The following is an 18675-nucleotide window of genomic DNA, read 5'->3' as shown; positions in this document are numbered from 1 at the left end:
AATCTCCTCCCCCCATCAAACCAAAAGCACTTCAAAGGGTAGGTACAAGTTGGCACAGCCCTGGTGAAAATCAGTATTCTGGAGAGCGGCGTTTGTGCACGCTCACGGCCTGCAGAAACGGAGAGAGGGAGACCCCATCACAAAATGTGCGCGCGCTGATGCTGCGTACCTTGGCGCAGGAGCAGCAGCGGCCGTGGGAGCAGGGAGAGGCACTGCTGCAGTATTGATCCGATGCTGCAGACAAGTAGCTGAAAGCAAAACCTTTAGAGAGAGCACCAGGGACACACCTCGGGTCACTGCCAGAGCAGAATCGCCTCCTGTAGAATACCCCTTAAAGTCTTGTGAGGTTAACAACGCTTGAAGAGCTCTGGGGCTATGGCGGAGTGCTTGTCACTGACCAGCATCTGTCTGACAATACAGCTGAGAGACAGCTTTTGGGGGTTTTCTTTTTGTTTGTTTGTGTCATTTGTTTGTTTTTTGTTTGTTTGGGGGGTTTTGTTCTGTTTCGTTATTTCTGTCAATCTAGGTTTAATCTCCTTCATTTACAGTTGGTCATTGTTACCCTGAATTCTTGTTTTCACTTATTTAAGTCTGCCAGTATGTGCACTGTACAGTATATTGCTCCTGTTTAGCCAAGATGCAGAAATTCTTGTTTGTTTGTGGGAGGGTTTGTGGCATTTGTGGTTGGGTTTTTTGGTTTTGCGTTTGTTGGGGTTTGGTTTTGGTTTTGTTTTTTTTCCTTCAGCCCACATTACCTTGTGTAACCACTTAGCCATCTTGTCAGTGCTTTGTAAATCTTCCATGGCGTTGGGACGTCGCGCAATCCGCTGTCTAAGAGTGCTGTCCAAAAAGGAGCTATTACCTTTGACTTGGACAGCAGCCAGCGCCTGGTAGAGAGGGTTTGGTGCTCAGCAGGGTTGGCAGCTTTCCCTGAGCTGTGTCACGAGATACCAGTAGCTGAATTAAAAAATAATAATTACATATGCGCAAAGTATAGGAATAGAAAAGAGCCATTTAATTTATGTAATACTGCTTCCACCATTTTAGCATAACTTTCCTAAATGTGGTGCTGAACTCAATTTACTCTTGGGTGATTCAGGATGGCCACTGTTCTGCTTGGGAATCCTGAACTTGAACTGGAAACTGGGCATGATCTACAGGTTGTTCTGTACCAGTAACAAGCAAGAGGAAGCAAAGGTTAGCTAAACATCAGGGAGGTGAACGGTCTCTCTTTTCATCTTTCTCAGAGTTGTATTCTCTTGCCTTCTGCAGCCACTTAATTTTACTGGAGTTTCACAGCAGTGTAAGTGTGTGTCATTGTTGTCATCCCCCCCCACCCCAAAATATGATTATGAGCAGTTCACAGACATCTTTTCTGAGATAATGTTATTAAAGACTGGATTTAAGCACCCCCCAGGTGAAGCGAAGCATTTCTGAAGAGCCCAGCTGACCACATATGCTTTTGGCTGCATACGATTGGAGAAGCGTTGCCGTAAGCTTAGTGAGAGATGAGGTGTTTTGCTACCTGATAAGCAGGATATTCCAAGAAGAAAAAAATGGACTAGAAATGCTTCAGGCAAAGGGAGCGAGGAAATGGAAAGGCACTAACTAGGGATAGATATCCGATGCTGCTGGCAGATCCAAGAAGGGGGCAATGAGCTCCACGGCAGCAGGCAGACGGGGAGAGCGGGAGGAGGGCAGCTGTGAGAGGGTGTCCGCGTGTGCGTGACTCTGCACAAGAAGAGGCAGGTGGTGCTGGGAGGAGGAGAGTTCATTCCATGTTGTGGAAAAACTTTTTGTGGTATATCAAAATAAATGAAGTCCCCTTAAGTACAAAATAGTCATTCCTTAAATATACGTGAAAAAACACTCATTGAGATTTCCCATAGGAAATATTAATTTGGTCTCCTCTTTTTTGTTTTATAAAGCTTTATACCATTCTAATAGCAGCGATGCAACCTAATTTAAGTTAAACCGTTAAAAATAAGGTTGAACTATTGCTTTCTTGCCAATAATAATCATCATCATCTTCTATGTCTGGGAGATCTCTACTCAATAGATTGTCTAACACAGCTGTAAAATTTATCTGCATTTAACTACCAACTCTGGGCAGCATTATAAATTGGAGTACTCATAGCATCTGCAGTGCTGGCTGTGCCTCTCCTTTTACAAGACTTCAGGAATTAGAGCAGATGTGTGTGTTACCACTGACATTAAAGAATGGCCTGTGGGTTTTTTATATCCTTTATCCACACTTTATTTCTTTTGCTGTTTTCTTCCAGTAATGTGTGCCAATACATGGAAATAAATTTTTAAAGTGAAAATATGAGTGTCTGGTTAACCTTCAGCTGAGCTTTTAAAAGTAAACTTCTAAGACTTACCTACATCTGACCAAATGCTATTTGTTTTTATAGTATGGTATTGTTCATTGTATTCGATGTTGCTTACCCTGATTGTTGATCTTGTGTAATGCTGGGCAGGCCTTAGATATGGACCTTGCAAGAAATCTGCAGTCTTGTACTGCATTTATTCAGTAAGTTGGGAATTGGTGAAATAACGTTTAATAGCAGGAAAACCTAGAAAACTTAGATTACCCAAATTTCAATCTCTCTTGCAGCATGTTTGAAAGGTTAAAAAAATCCCCAGACAACCAACAACAACAACAATCAAAAAGCCTCCCCACAGAAATGCATAATCTCTATTAGTATCATCGTTGTAGAAAAAAGATTAGCAAAAGGAGACTGCACTGATGGATTCTCTTCTCTTCCAAACATTCTTGTTTGGGGTGTGGATTAACAGTTAATTATCTTGTTTTGCAGGTTTGGGTTTTTTGTTTTGTTGTTTGTTTTTTATTATTATTATTATTTGTTTTTTCCATAGTCCAGGAGCTCCAAATGTCTTTCATGAATACTAAGTTCTTGGGTTTTGCTCAGCAGCTGCCCTTTGTGCTTTTTTTTTGTTATGGGTTTTCAGGGGTTTTGGTGGTGTGGTTTGGTTTTGTTGGGGTTTTTTTGGTTGGTTGGGTTTTTAGATGTATAATTCACACAAGTTGAATCTCACTTTTAAAAAACATCAGTGCTGTTGCAATAATCTTTTAGTGCATTTGGAACGTTTTTTCCATGTGTATTTTCAGGTCATTTTATCTTCCTTCATTATTGTGCGGGGCTTTATACTTCTTTGGCGAGGTTGCTGGTGACAGTGTTTAACAAAACAGTATCTAATTCTGGCCACTGTGTGATCGCCATTAAAACAACTGAGCCCCACTAAGTGCAGTTAATGGTGATGTGATTTTTGCTTTGCCTATAACGACTGAATTTCAATCCATTTAGCAATTCCTTGTTCAAACCGATACAGTTTTCTGATGGAATATTGTGAATCTCTGTATTAAATCCCATGAGACTGTATCTAAATACAACAGTCTCTGTGTCAGTACCTGTTGCTAAGACAGTAAATTTTATACAAAAGCATGATCATGTCTTCATAGTCTGATTTGGTTAATGTCATTTGCTGACAAAAATCTATTGACTTTAGATGCTTAGAACCAGTGTGGCCAAGAGAGTGCTGCTGGAGAAGGAATAGCTCTTCCAGCTTCTAGAACTAGCTCAGTTCTCCACCAGATTGGAAAAAAACGCAATGACTTTGTCATCGCTTTATGGCCAGGTGTAGCTCCAGAGCAGAAGACCTGTAGGTGTTCACATACTCTCTTACAGGTTTTACAGGTTTGGAGAAGCCCTGATATCTTTCCTGTGGCCAGCAGTGAATCTGTGCGGAGGCAGCAGAGGTTACCCAGCTCGCGCTGACTGCCTCCAGCGCGGATCAGGCAGGTGACGTGCTTCTCCTTAACCCCAGCTCAACACCGGTTCGGTGGCTTCCCAGCAGCTGCAGACTGCATCCGTAGGAGAACTGGGGCTGTACATCGGGAGACGCTTGTTCAGCGTTGTGCTCAGCTGTCAAGGAAAGGCCAAGGGTCTCCCTTGGACTTTGTCCCTTCAGGACAAGAGAGAAAATTTATTCTCGTCCATGGACTTCTGAATCCATATGAAACTCCCTGAATTGAAGTGTGCATTATTTAACAGAGCATCAGCTGAGAGGCTTTGGGTAATTTTTTGCTGTTTTTAATTTAGGTGAACTGGAACATCCCTTTGCTTGAAATAACACGTTTTCTGGGCCCGTTGCAATTCAGAGTTCACATCCTGAAGCTGAATCTCCTGTTGTGGATCTAAAGATTTCTGCTTCCAACTTATGGGGAAGATGCACAGCCCCCTGCAACCTGTAAAGTAAAATTTGCTATAGAAATGAAATACATGAAGAAAATCTTATATGTAAAAAATATGCCCCAAATCTGAAGCCATGACAAGAGCTTTATTTTCTCAAGTGTGCTTCTGAATGGTTCAACTTGTCAGCAAAATTGCAGTCAAGCCTAGATTTGAGGATAAGACCCTTGTTGCACAAAGACAGGCCAGCTAGCCTTAAATGCAGAAAGCTTTATCAGCAGGGCTGATGGCATACATTGACCACAAAATTACCTGAAAGGGCAGAGAAAAGGGAAAACTCCCCATAACTCAGGTGGGAAGAGAAGTGAGGGAGTCCCAGGCAGGTGTCCCCCTCCTTGGGGGTGTCCTCTTGGTGCAGCAGGTGGCCCAGAACACTTTGCTGAGCGTGACTGCGTTGTTGTCGTCGGGAGCTGCTCAAACTCCCCATTGGTTGCTTTTGCTTATGATGCTGTTAGCGTCAATTGCATCACACTTGATGCAGTGCATGTGCTGCATGCTGATTGGTTGCTAAGCTTTGTGCATATGTGTTATTGGATAATGTCTATTAGATAAATAAAGAGCCATTACCCTAGTAGGTGATGAAGTTACCTACCAAATCTGCGAGGGGAAGGCTGAAGAGCTCTTGCTATGGAGCAATAGACTGGAAACTAAAATGTCAGGAGGCGGAGCAAAAGAAAGGATGAGTTAAATACGAAAGGCAGACATTTTCTGACGTAAGGGATATAAAAACATATCGGAATTGACCAGTGCAAGGCCATAAGGATCAGAGCGCTTGGGACAGCGAGGTAGAAGCACTGCCACAGTGTCCTCGGGCTGGGGAGGTGAGAGCTTACAGAGATGCAAGTGGAAAGTATGCTGCAGGATTGGGAATGAAAGACCCTTGGTGTTAAAAAAGGTAAGGCACCACGCAACACCCTCGGTAGAAAACCACAGATATAAAGGCAAAGGCTTCTTACAAGGGGAGGCTTATCCAGGCAGCTGGGTATGGAATTGAAAACAGGAGATGGTGAAAGAACCGTGTTGTCTGGGGGATGTGTGAATGATCGGAGAGGAATAATTACACATTAGAAACACCTGGGCAGTGGAGCTGCTAAGGACCATTATTCAGTGTGCACAGCTTTATAACTAACAGGCCAGTCTTTCAGCTAGCAGATTTAAGCTGCAGCCCATGAATGATGTGCTGATATTGGGGTGTATGGAGTTACATGATAGTGTCTCCTGTGGGAAGCTGACATTGAGGTGGGGGCTCGCACAAGTAGAAGGGCCAAAACACAAAACAGTAGCAAAACATAAAGAAAATTCTGCTCTGGGGCTCGGGGAAGTTGAATGGATGATCAGAGCAGTTCTTTCATGTGCATAGTCTGTCATGTCCTAAATCCAGGAGACTTTATTGTCATTTGAGAGAGTATTGAGAAAATCCCACTGCAGTGACGCCCTCCTGGATACCGAGCGGGAAGAGGCTGCCCCGTGTTGCGTTCCAGCTCAGCCTGCACGGCTGCCTTGGTGCTGCTGTGCCAAGTGTTGTTCCTGTGTGAAGCTCCAGCGCTGCTCCGTGGGAGCAGAGTGGTACAGTGGGGAAAGCTTGGGTCCATGCTGATTATACGTGGATTTTCTTTTTAAAGAACAACTAGATTTTGCTTGGGCAGTGGCGTACAAACAGAATCAGCTGTGAACAGAACAGCTGAAGCAGTTATTTGATTTGATTTATGCTACAAGGTGAGGATCCTCTCATCCCATTTCCAGGCAGAGCCTCACACTCTCAAGGTCCAGTGACTCGGTGTGTTATGGCAGAAGGAACGCGATGGCTGCTGTGGGGCAATGGGGCCTGCACAGGTGAGCAGTTATAATGGGCCCAGGTTGTGGGGTCAGCACGAGACCTGGCTGGTTAGAGGCATTTGTGTTTTGATGTTGTTCTTCAGGTTTTTTGGTTGGGTTTTTTTATTTATTTGTTTGTTTTTAAACTTTATTTGGCTCCAGACATTGCTTTTTGCCATGTGCAGGATGATGCTCCTTTGAAAGGGATGCTTGTCCTGCCAGCCTGGCTTTGTTTGACAGCTCAGGCTATAAAGAGACACTAAAAGTGACACAGTTTGGCACGTGTGCCTTGCCCCAGGCTCGTTTCTCATCCTGTTTTTCTTCAGCAATTGCTGCAGACCTGTGCCTAGGGTGGCACAGCTTACCCTGTACCCCCCCCCTCGACACTTAATGGTGGTCATCCTTCTTGTCCTACTCTCAGTACAACTCTGCATAAAAAAATCCATGGCATGCTGTTACACTGCGTTTCTGTTCCATCCCTCTTACTGCTCTTGTTCCCCTGAAATGCTAAAGGAGATTTGATTGTAAACTTGTAAGAAAAAAATTATTAGCAAACAAGATTTAAACCTTCACTATTTTCTTTTTCTTTTCATGGTTGGCTTTGCAAACTAATAATTTTTATTCTCTTGGGCTTGGGGCTGGTCACAAGAGCCTGCATTGAGATATTCAATTATTTAGCATCCTTTTAAAAGAAAAGGTAATGTATGCAAGAGAGATGCAAGATCTGCTCTGATGACCACCCTTGCAGCTGGGACTTCAAAAAAACATTTTTATCAAGGTGCTTGCTCTTGTGGTGCCACCATTGCAATTCTCCCCAGAAACGGTTCCCGCATTTTCTCAAGGGAAGATGAATTGCTTTTGCAGGTAAGTGTTTTGAACCAACCAAGAGCCTTGTCACCTTCCTCTCCTTACATGAGTTACTGCAATACATTTTCAAAACCATTTTTCACTTTCTCATTATGTTTGACATTCTTGTTTTCCAAGCTTTAAGATTTGTCTGTTTCTGACCTCCTGCACCTACTTACTTATAGGGATAGATTTCAATACAGCATCTTACCCAGTTTTATTTTGGTCTGTTCCTCTCCCTGTAATCTCTAGCACAAAGGAGAACCTGATTTGAAGTACCAAGCAGTCTGCCAGGAATGTAATGTAACATTCAAACACACAGTAAATAATTGATAAATGCCATGCAGGAAAGTATTCCAAATTATTTTAATCATAAGTAATTTTGTTTGACTGTGGTAGGGAATGAGGATGATGAGAGACCTCCTCGGAAGTGGTCATGTAACCACAGCAAACAAAAATAATTCATCTTGGGCATATTTCCTCAGAGCTGGCAAACCAGAAGTATTGTCTCTACTTCATGGTTACAGATCTCCCAGTAAATACAGTGTAGATGCAGGTACAAGTATCCGGTAGAATCAAAACAGAAAAACCAAACCAGATTTACTACCATGGATTTCTATCAGGAGTCAGAAAAATTGCACATGCAGCCTGACTAATGTATTGAATTTGGGCTTTATGGGGTTTGTTTTTTTGTTGTTGGGGTTTGTTTGTTTGTTTTTGTTGGGTTTGGGGTTTTTGTTGTTGGGTTTTTTTTTCCTTCAGTACAAGACTGGGACCTAACTGACCTGTGCTGAAATCTAATTTGCTTCAATTTATTTGGGTTTCTGTTGGGTTTTGAAACCTGGATGCTGAGTGCTCTGTTCTTAGACATTGTGTCAGGCATTTGGATAAAGAGTTCAACTTGTGCTTGTTTATGGTGATATTAGAAGTTAAGAGGTTTATCCTGATCCTAGCTTCTTTGCCAAAAGCTCAGAAATTGGAGATCACCCAATGTTTCATATGGCTCAGCAGACAGAACCCAAGCCTAGTTCTATTTACTTCTACTTCTGTCACAAGCTCACTCAGTGGACCAAAAGAAAGGTTTCTTCATCTGTAAAACATGGATCAAGAAACATCTGTCCTGGAGAGAGCATGCTTCCAGCAGGATTGCTGAAAATATTGGCGCATTATTACCATGGTGGTACCTTCTGAGCGTTTGCGTGTATGGAGGTGCCAGTGGTCTCCTATGCAACCCTATGGTGCATTAGCTGTTGTGTCCAAAGTGTGCTTCCCATCTCTTTAGTCTTGTACCTGAAGTACCTGCTAGTATCTCCGGTTTGCCTTTCTATCACCCCTCCCATAAACTGTCTTTGCTCTTGGTGGTTTTTTGAGGTTGTTGGTTTGGTTCCCCCCGCCCCCCCCCCCCCCCCCCCCCCCCCCCCCCCCCCCCCCCCTTGCCAGATTATCCCACAGGTCTACAGCTCTGGGATAAGCAAGAGTCCAGAGCATATGGTGTAGATACTTTGGGCCCTTTTGAGGTCAAGGACAAATTTTGTACTTGCTCAGTTGTTCATCCCATCTGTAAAATGGTAGTGGTGATACTGGGCACTCTCGTGGCACCCTGTCAAAAAATAGCAGTTAGGAAAAACCTTTGACTTGCTATCAGAGGAACTCCTAGTTGACCAGAGATTAATACAATGTAGCCAGTGGTAAACCTACATTGTGAAAAGCATCAGTTTTGAAGTTTTATTTGTTATAAATAAATGTATATCATGGAGGGAGACTAGGGTAACTTGATGTCCATGCACCAATCTTTGGCACTTGTAATGGCAGATGAAGGAAAAGCTTTACCAAAGCTGCTGAGAGAATGTGTGGTTTCGTGTGATTTGGGGGTGGTGTTGCTCCTCTGAGCCTCCTGGGGGGTCTGACTTGTAGAGGGCTCTAGAGAGAGTTGAGAGAGCTGACCTTCCTGGACCTAAAAGTCAGCCTTTCAAAACTTGAACCACGATCACTTTCTTCTGATAAGTATGTTTGGTAACAACTTCTGTGGGAAGTTTTCATCGCTGATCAATTAACAAAACCAAAAGCAATCTGTTAAATTTTGTCTACAAAGCAATGCATTAAAAGTCCGCTGCCTCTCCTGTACCCTGTTCTGGAATCTGGCGTATGAATTCAGTGACCCCACTGAAGGGGAGACAACACTTGAGAATTAATGGTGTGGCTGTTTATTTTTGTTTAAGTATTTGTTGACAGCTGGTTTCTTTGGCAAGTGTCCTTAACCCTTTGTTCCTCAATGAAGGAAGAAGCCCAAGTGTCTTCTATATAACTACAGAGAAAGTCCACTACTTCCACCGCATGTGGACCTTCTCCTTTCACACTGGTGGCAGCAGAAGGCGTGCTAGTCTTGACCCCACCGTTAAGTGAGAAGGCAGCTGGGAATTTGTACATGTAAGGAGTGAGTGGAATAGTGGAACAGTACTTTCTGTGTTTACCCAGTTGCTCTTTGACATTAATGAATGCTGTTTAGGAGGAAATGAAAATCTTTCTAATGGGATCGAGATGACCCTTGTGGAGCAGCAAAAGGTGGTTTCCTGGAATGGAATTAGACACGACTGTTGGGATTTAACACACTCTGTTTTGCCAGAAGTGCTGTAAGATTACTAAAGCCTCACAACCTCATTTAGTTGTTTTGTAACCTGCTCTAAAGACTCACGCTGACGAGGCTGTTGTGTAACAGACATTGAAGGCCAGCCCTTGCGTTGCTTCAGTGCGTGGGGCCCATGCCCAGAGACCCCAGTGAGGCCAGGCGGGAACCCTGGCTGCACTTGCACTCTTGAGGTTACGTGCAAAGCTTGGCCTTGGGCTGCGGATAGCACCCCTGAGCGCACAGAGGTGTACCCTAAAGGTTACTGTACGCTGCTATGTCTTGTCGCTGAAACACTCCTGCTTTCAGGGAGCTCCGTGACAATTCTCTTGACAGGGTACTGGTCAATGCTTTCTTCTTCTGTACCTAAATTCTGGTGGCATATAAAAGTCTGTGTGACAGTTGTGAAGGTGTTTACTGTTTTCATTAAATATTTCCATTAAATGAAAGGTTTTTCTCCAGCAGGAGCAATCATTGATCCAACTTTAATCAAAAGAGGGATTTAGGTGATAGGCGAGAGCACTTGCCGAGCTTTTTAGAGGGATGAAACATTGCAGCATCCATGCTGCTTGCATGCACTTGTAAATTTGGAACACTTTTTGAGTGCTAGCTAAACTGAGTGTGGTTGGGGAATGCCTAGCTTAAAAACCCAACAAAAGTTTGGCTGTGAAGCAGCATTCCGAGGAACCCTGTCCTGCGATAGCTGCTTGTCCCTGGAGGTGTTTACAAGCAGCAGCTTTCACCCTGGGGGTGGGGTGGTGGTGAGATAGGCACTGTCTGGATTTCACTGGCAGTAAAGTGGTTAGTTCGGTGTGTGATGGAATTTGTAGAGTTCAATCCCTAAGGTTACTTTTAAAGACAATTTTCAAAGTTATTTAGGTGACTGAAAGTAATTGTCTTTTCTGCCATGTTTGTGTGTTGGTTTGTTTTTTGGTTTTTTTTCAATTCCATCTCTAATGAAATCAAAGTCAAAAGTATTTTCCTCATTTTAACGGAGGGAGAAATGCTTCACCTGTTTAGATGCTTCAAAATTCTGCATAGTGTCTACTTGCGCCTTTAGCTGTCTCAGTAGCTTCATCCTTCTCCACCCCTGCAAGCCCAGACTCTGGCTAGGAGTGGTGTAGCGCTCATTGCTTAAAGTGTTCAGATCTTGGCTCCAAGCAAAAAAAGCCCAGTAGTTCAAGGTGGCTAAATTCCCCAGGTCATCTCTGAAAACTGCAGTCCCTGCTGGTACATACCAGGTATTTCAGGCCCCTTCTCAGTTCTGCTCCTTTGCTTCATCAGTAACTGTAAAATAACTTTCTTTAGACAAAATCAAAGCATAATTTATTTTGCATTTGCTTCTTTATTCTACAACACAAGCAACATAAATAGTTTATATTTTTTGTTTTAAAATATTTCCATTTCAGAATTCAGTCAGAATAAAATATACACAAAATACAATTTGCAAGCCAGCTGACAGTGACTGCCTGACCACTGGACACCCAAGGACCAAACAAAGCTAGCAGCACAACAGGACGCGGCGGACACGGGAAGGTGTTTGTCTAAAGAGCAGCAGAAAGGTAGAGGGCGGAAACGTGGATGAGACCAGGGAATTGCAGCTAGGTATGAACTCAGTAGAAGGTAAACCCAATGTAAGCACTTGCTTGACAAGGCAATTTACAGTCTCTTAAAAAGTATTAGTGGCTCCTCCTGAATATACAGCTAGAGAGATGATGTCCTGGGAATCATGTTTTGTGGTAAAATTGTTCCTATGGCAGCCATTGTCACGGAAATAAATTTGATTTTTCATTTTTGAACAGGAAAGGATTAGATCTTTGGCAAAATAGAGTGTCCACTCCCTTTGGCTTGCTTTCAGTTTTCAGTTCTGGTTGAAGGGCCCATGGAAGCGTGCTTGCAGTCTCACAAATAATGACAAAAAGGGGCAAGGGAGAGAAGGGGGGGGGGGAATGGAAAGAAGGTGCTCGCTGCTGTCATTGCATACTTTTCAATCTCTTGCTCCCATCTGCCCCAGCAAACAGGGTGCAGTACAGCGCCCTGTCACCGCAGAGCTCTGCCCTTCCTGGCTGTTCTCCCTTTGGTATCGAATCCTGCTTTCCCCTGTGGAGCTGGGGGCTGAGGAGCCACAGCCTGCTTGTGGGGGTGATACTTGTCCCTTGCTTCAACCTGCGTGCCTGTGCCTCCCCGCTAGCTCAGCTCTCTCGTTTCAGTTCACTTCTTCTTGTGGAAGCATGGCACTTCACTGCAGCCCCAATGAACCGAATGCACGGATAGCAAATGGGGCCCTGGTGCGCCATGGTATTTAGATGAAATGTATGGAAGTACAAAACTACCTTTTGAAAAGTGGGAAGTTGGGGTAAAAGGATCAAAATAGATGCTGTTGCCATGTTTCTTAACAAAAAAATGCCCTCCATAAACTCAGTTCCCTGATTCAATGTGGCAGTGGAGACTATGCAAACCTCAACTTGCAAATTTGCCAAAAATAAAGAGGATTTGAGGGATCTGGTCCCACAGGCAAGCTTGGTATTGCATTAATCCAGGATCATACAGTGTAGCTCCACCAATATCCACAGAATTAGGGCATTTCTTCTTCCCTCTGCTTTTAGTTATTAGCTGGGACACCTCTGAGCACTAAGTGAAAAGACTGATGTGTACTTATGCCACATATGCCACATGCTTTTATATTTTTTTCTTTTTGAATAGCCAGCCCCCCATGTTTGGCCAAAGCTCTTTGTTTAGTATGATATGATGCATTTAGTGTCACAAATAAATGTTCTGAGGGGGATTAGTGGAAACAACAGAAAGAGGAGCTATGACTTCTTCCTTGCAGCTGTGCAACATCCTGGAGTCCCAGATGCGTTGCTGGTGAGGGCTGCTAAGCGACCTTTACGTTGTATCCCTATAGAAGCTCTACTCAAAAAGGGAGGTTTGGTGAAGAGGGATCTCTAGCTGCCGGATGCTGTTATCTACATTGCATAAAATCCAACATTTGTGCTTCAGTGCTATGGTAACTTGGTCCTTTTACACTAAAAAAGAAGAGAAACTATATTTTTTTTAATTGATGGTATTGCATCATTTCTTCAAATAATTGTGGAATGATCAGAAATGGAAAAAAACCTAACTGTATTTTGTGTCATATGCCATAATTAGCACTATACATAGATCTTCCCAGAAATTACTACAACCAGAGTAATGAGTAAATAGCTTCCTTAAACATAAACTTATCACACACACCCCCAAAAGCAAGGGCAAGGGAAGAAAGACTTAGTTTTTAGTTCACCAAAAAAAGGTTATCTATAACTGAGTAATGGCATTTCTAGAATGGATTGCTAAAGGCAAAAATAGCCAAACCACGTGCTCAATTTCTGAATAAGCTTTAACACAGAACAGCTAGGTAGAAATAAATTACTTTGGCTTGCTGTGGTCAGCCTCCTACATGATAAAACTGTATCTGTGCAGAAGTGAAGGTTCTAGTTTTGGGGCACTGGGATGTGTGGGAATATGTGCTGGTTCTTGTAGATTTTTCAAGCGGGAGGTGTACAGAGGACAGCAGCAGAGAGGGTGACATCAGGAACTGTGCAGGACTTTCCCTTTCCTGAAAACTTGGTGAACCTGTATGTAGGGACTGAAGGAACCAGGGACTGAGTCCTGAGTACTAAAGATATCCAGGTACGTACCTTGCATTGATTCCAACAGCTTAGGCACTCTGAGCGTGGGCCTAAGCTGTGGGGAGAGGTACAAAGTGCAGGCAGCACACGGAGCTGGACCTCTCTCCTTGCTAGCTTGTTTGCCACTTGGTCTCACACTGGTGCTGTGCCCAGCGCTGCAGTGGAGACACCAACACTGAGATGCTACTGTATCACGTGCAGATGGAGATTACATCTGGTAACACAAGGAATTTAAAGGTGGGGGTTATATCTTTGGCAGGTGAGGATTTGTCAGTGAATTTTACAGTAAAGTTTAGGTTTTAAACAAAACTTGAAGCTCAAATTGAAAGGCAAAGTACCTTACAAGTCACAGGTGTAAACTCTGCTCGGCTTTGACATGAGCCAGCTATAGTCCAGAGGATGTGAATTTTTTATCTGTGAGGCAAAAGCTGTGTTGCCCATGCTTGGAGTTTTACAAGGAGAGTTTTGCCCAGGTCTATGTACATCTTTTCCTCATAATTCTTTCTAGATGCTGAATTGAGTCAGTTATTCTGAAGTGAGTGTTTATTCCTAGGAGAGTATTAAATCGGTACCTTAACATCTTAAAGATGTGAAAGCAAGTTAACCAAGGGATAGTGGTGGTAATTCTATGGCTGCTGAATGCTCAGAAAGGACTACTGTGGGGAAGTTGCCAGAACAACTGCATTAACCATTGCTGATGTCACACAAATATTCAGAAAGCATCAGAAACATACTACTAATGTGGATAGCGCTCTGTAATTATGCAGAACACTCAGAGTAGACTGGAGCTACAGGAATTCACACATAAACACATCAATCATATCGTATATCTACATATATTCACGCTACAGAATAAAGTGCAAGCGTATGCAATGGCCTGAAACTGGATCAATTAGGGTCAGACCCTGGTCCTGTTAAACAAGAAGAGTAATACCTCCCTCATGAGTATGCTGGTTTTTTCCGCTTTAAATATTTGTATGGTGATGAGCTGTTCCACGTGAGTAAAGGTAGTTGATGCTGGCCAACAGCAACCTTCTCTGTTCATGCCTGACTGTAAGATTTTAAAGCAAGATGTTGTTGCCTCTGATTGCTCTGGTAGCCCTGAGGAGGGCGGTGGGGGGGGTGGTGGGGACTAAGCAAAGGCAGCAGAGGTGCAGCTCTGGTACCTGAGAAGGATGCCAAATATTTTTTTTTTTTCTTTTTTTAGGCAGTTCAGTTAAATAAAAACTACTGGCTAGTCATTTTTAAAAATAAGTGGTCAGTTCCATAAAAATCAAACCCAACTTCTATAGAAATTTATGTGACAAAAAAAAAGTAACTGTGAGAAAAGAGAAGGATGTGGTCATTAACCAGAGCAACGAGAAAGAGCAAGCTCAGGCTATAATACAGAGTGGTTTTTCAAGGCTCAAATGTTCTGATTCAACAGTAAAGCTAGTAATATGCTGCTGTTAGCTGATGTCTTATGTCACAGGGCTTTACATTAGGATTTGAATGGGTTACATGAGAAAGACTTACACATGTGGATACAAGGGCTATGCTGTGCTACTGACCGGCTTCTCCACTCACAAGTGGAAAGCAGAAAAGCTGCTGTAGTATGGTACAACTGGATGTGATTGGGGTGTTCAGAGTTGGGGAGTCCCCTTCTGAAGCTCTGGACAGGCTGGTGCCAGTAACCTTCTCCTGGGATGTTCTGGCAGATTCCTCATTTGGGCTAAAAGCTCTGTCAGGCCTGAAAGTAGCAGGCTGACAGCCTTAAGCCCAAAGTATGCATGAAACAGCCTGCATAGGTCTATGAAATGGTGACTTCACACATTTTGGGCTGTACTTCTTTGGGGCTTGCTGATGTCTGTGGCTAAACTAGCAAAAAAAAAAAAAAAAAAAGCTGAGAATCTGATGAACTAACTCCATTTTTTTATTTAGTTCTATTTTGGAGGTGCATCAGAAAGCTTCTGCATGTCAGATTAATGGTTCCTGAAGTAGCGATGGGCTGCTCTCCTCACCTGCTTACCATTTTATATACAAGGAAAAGAATAGCAGCACATGCTAAACTTTGCTTATATGTAAAGCCTGCTGCCTTCATGATTCCTTCACTCCCATCCCAATCCTTTTAAATTACATTTCTGGAATCACTCAAAAAGTTACTCATGACCTCTTATGGAGGGGTGTTAATGAGCAGAGGCACTGAGGGTGACAATGGGCACTTAGTGCATAATTTGGAGGGCAAAGTTCAAGGTAGGGCAACAGCAAAAGAGCAAATTTACTCCTACTTGTTTCCAGTATGGTAGCTGTAGTGTAAAAAGTTGAAATGAAATTATATTTTTGGGTCAAGATGGTGGCTAATCAAATAAAGCTAGGCTATGCTTTGGTCATGAACTTGAGGGGCGTGGTGGTACTGTCACTTCTAGAGCTGTTCTTCATGTTTTAGAGGGATTTTTGTATCGCAACCACAATGCATAACCACACTGTTTCCTAGATACCAGGCCCTCTTCTGGAGTCCTGGGTGATTCCATTGGTACTGCTATCAATTTTACTTCAACATAATTTAGGGATTTGCTTCAGTTTTAGATTAGTATAGCAAGGATCTGCATCTGTTCAATGCAGGTATAGTGAAAAACAGCAGAGGTGGGTGTTTAACAAACTTTAACAAAAACATAACCACTCTTTTACTCTGCCTAAAGATGTGTAAGAAAGACACGGCAACAGAAATCAAACCATGCCGATACCCTCCCATATACCAAGGGCTAATCTCACCTGTCCCTAAGAAAGTACAAAAACTAGTGGGGGGAAAATTGACAATTGATAAAACTGTTAAATTACTCATTTATAAAGTCAATGTAGATGGTAAGAAGGTTGTTTTTAAAGGAATTTTTATGTCCTTGAAATAATTTAGCAAAGGAAAGTTTTGAAAGAAAGAAACAGTGTGATTGATATTACAGAAAGTTACAGGATAAACATTCCCTGCACAAGTCTAGCAGGTGACAAATGGGAAGCAAGTGGGCAATGGAGGGAAAAGGCAGGAGGATAGTGGCAGACTCTTTGTGAACCCATCAGCTTGGGCAATGGCTGTTCAGTGGAGTCTCCTGGCTTCCTCTGTTTTTCTAGGTTTAAGATGCTAAAAGCATAGTTGTGCAAAACCCAGGCCTGATATAAAGAGATGCTATTTCGAGGATTCTTTGGAGCAGGGACTGAAGCTGTATATTTAGTTGGTGTGCACATTTTAAAAGCCTTGGGAGAACATCACTGAGGGGTGACCCAAGATTAAAATCAACTTATTTTTCCACAAATTATTTCACCTTCTAGTCAACAAATTATGTAGTATGGGAATATAAGATGGAATGTCCCAGGGGCTTTGGTAACCCTTTGCTGTGTCTAGTGTGCACAGCATCACATATGTATTTGACAATCCTTACCCCTTCTCCTCCCCCTTAATAATATCAGCAAATTGTAGTAGTCCCTATGAGTGCTGCATAGAGGGGGTGTACCTCCAGGAGGATCTGTCCCCTTCTGTTTATTTACAGCAGCAGACAAGAAAAGGGAGAGAAGCAGGAAAGATACCTTCTTTTCAGACTATTTTCCATCTTGATTTAGCCCAATGTGGAGTGCTAGGCTGAGTTTAACATAGGTGATAAGGGTGTTCCTGGCTATAGCAGCTCTATGTAAGCAAAGTATAAGTTTCCAGTAGAAGCATAAACTAACTTAGCTGCAGTGTTGCTTAAACTGAAACACTTTATCACTACTGTTTAGTTGAATGCTGGATATTGGCACATGCTGGTATTTGCTCTGTGGTGGGTCTTCCCCTCAGCTTCACTGGAAGCAGCAAAACAAACTTCCCTGTTGCCCTTGGGGGGAATTAGACGCATGGGAAAATGATGAGCTGTAGGCATAGCTGAAGAAGCAGCCAGGGTAGTGATGTAGAGAGGGCAGCTTGACAGTGCCATTTCTCTTCAAGCAGTATTCCACAAGAGCAATGAAAGGATGAATAGTCTGTGCTTGGTTCACCAGTTTTAGACCTGGGATACTTTCATAGTCACTTATTAGCTACCCAAATGTGACCAGACTTCAAAGGCTCTTCCCAGAGCAAAATAAATTTCCACTTTCTCTAGTGAGTGAGGCATATAGTTACTATAATAATCTTTATTTGGCTTTCCTCTCTCATGCTAATTTCAGAAGGGAAAAAAGTTACCCTAAACAAGTGTCACCTTTTTACCTGTCCTATAGCCCCACCATTTTCCTGACTTTTATTTATTTTTTTCAATTTACATGGGCTTACTGGGCCAGTTTGACATCCAGGTGAGAGTTTGTGTTCACAGCTAATTGCCAAGTGTGGAAGTCCAGCTGCAGTTTCATGTGGCTCCCATTGTTGCAAATTTGAATTAAAAGGAAGGCTACTGAAATGTATAACCCCTTTAGGTACCAGCCTGATTTACTGGCAGTTTCTAGATTCTGAGGCCACTCCAGACCCCACTGGACACACTCGTTTTGCCTCCTTGCTAGTGTGAGGGAGGGACATGCAGTCTCAACTGGACAGAGGACATACATCGACAAGTTCATTGTTTCTTAATTTATCACCAACAAATAGGCAATTAATGAACCCCAGATACTTCTTTGCTGTATACCTTGGATGTCTTCTCCCCTTTGCAACAGAGCACAGCTAGGTTTAAATGATGATATCGTAAACTCGGCCCACTCTTCCCAGCCATTCCCGTACTGCCTGGCGGACACGGATATCTGTCACGTGGCAAGTCAGCTGGCTGATACAGGGGAACACCGCTGGTTGCAGGGCTGTGAAAGTTTGGTCTGGCAGGGCCTGAATCTGGTTGAGAACTGTCAGCACCATATTGGTCCATGCCTACAAAGTGGATACAAAAAAAGACTCTTTAGAAGACCCTTCTACATAGATGAGACCACTAGTTGAAGCAGAAAAAAAGGTGTCTGATAGTTGCAGACTCGTGAAGACGACTGAGTAATGCCAGCATATTCATTTAATATTCCCTGTGTCTTCCTAATCCACATTCAGTACTGTAATACGTAGTTTGACTTTGTATTGCAGCTATCACGCTCACCCTTCATCACCTTATATTTCATCCCACAGTGAACAAAGACTTTCAAGTTTGTTGCTTTCGCTGATTTATTCATTTGGACATATAAGCAGCAAGTTTCTGTTTAGCAACAGAGCCCGCTATTTCTGCTGTGGAATTAACAAAAAAGCCTTCTTAAGGCTTTTGAAAATGTCATGCTGCTTGTCACAATGCTTTTATACTTAAGTGGGCTAGAGCCCTTAGCGGTAAGCAATGAGTTCATTGTCAGTTGTTAGGACTAAGTGCAAATTTGGCCCCAGTCACAGAAGCACTCTTGAAAGCTGTGCTACAAATATGCCTGATGATAATACTTCCCTGAAGACTGATCTTCTTTTGATAGGACAGAATCAGGTTTTTATCAGTGCCAGCTG

At 42.9% G+C, this 18675-nt stretch overlaps 1 protein-coding gene across 9 annotated transcripts in view; it reads right to left on the bottom strand.

Moving 5' to 3' along the window:
• Window positions 1–10883: 10883 nt before the first annotated feature.
• The window catches only part of ARFGEF3 (ARFGEF family member 3), a 101159-nt gene continuing 93367 nt past the window's right edge, over window positions 10884–18675 (bottom strand). For all 9 annotated transcript variants that reach the window (XM_075748234.1, XM_075748235.1, XM_075748237.1 and 6 more), the window contains one exon: window positions 10884–18075. In XM_075748234.1, the coding sequence (XP_075604349.1) occupies window positions 17884–18075 (192 nt within the window). In that variant the 3' untranslated portion in view covers window positions 10884–17883. The remainder of the gene's footprint in view (window positions 18076–18675) is intronic.

The sequence above is a fragment of the Balearica regulorum genome, chromosome 3 (assembly GCF_011004875.1).
Source record: "Balearica regulorum gibbericeps isolate bBalReg1 chromosome 3, bBalReg1.pri, whole genome shotgun sequence".
NCBI classification, from domain to species: Eukaryota; Metazoa; Chordata; class Aves; order Gruiformes; family Gruidae; genus Balearica; species Balearica regulorum.
The sequence above is the reverse complement of the archived record's forward strand: the minus strand, read 5'-3'. Positions and strand labels throughout refer to the sequence as shown.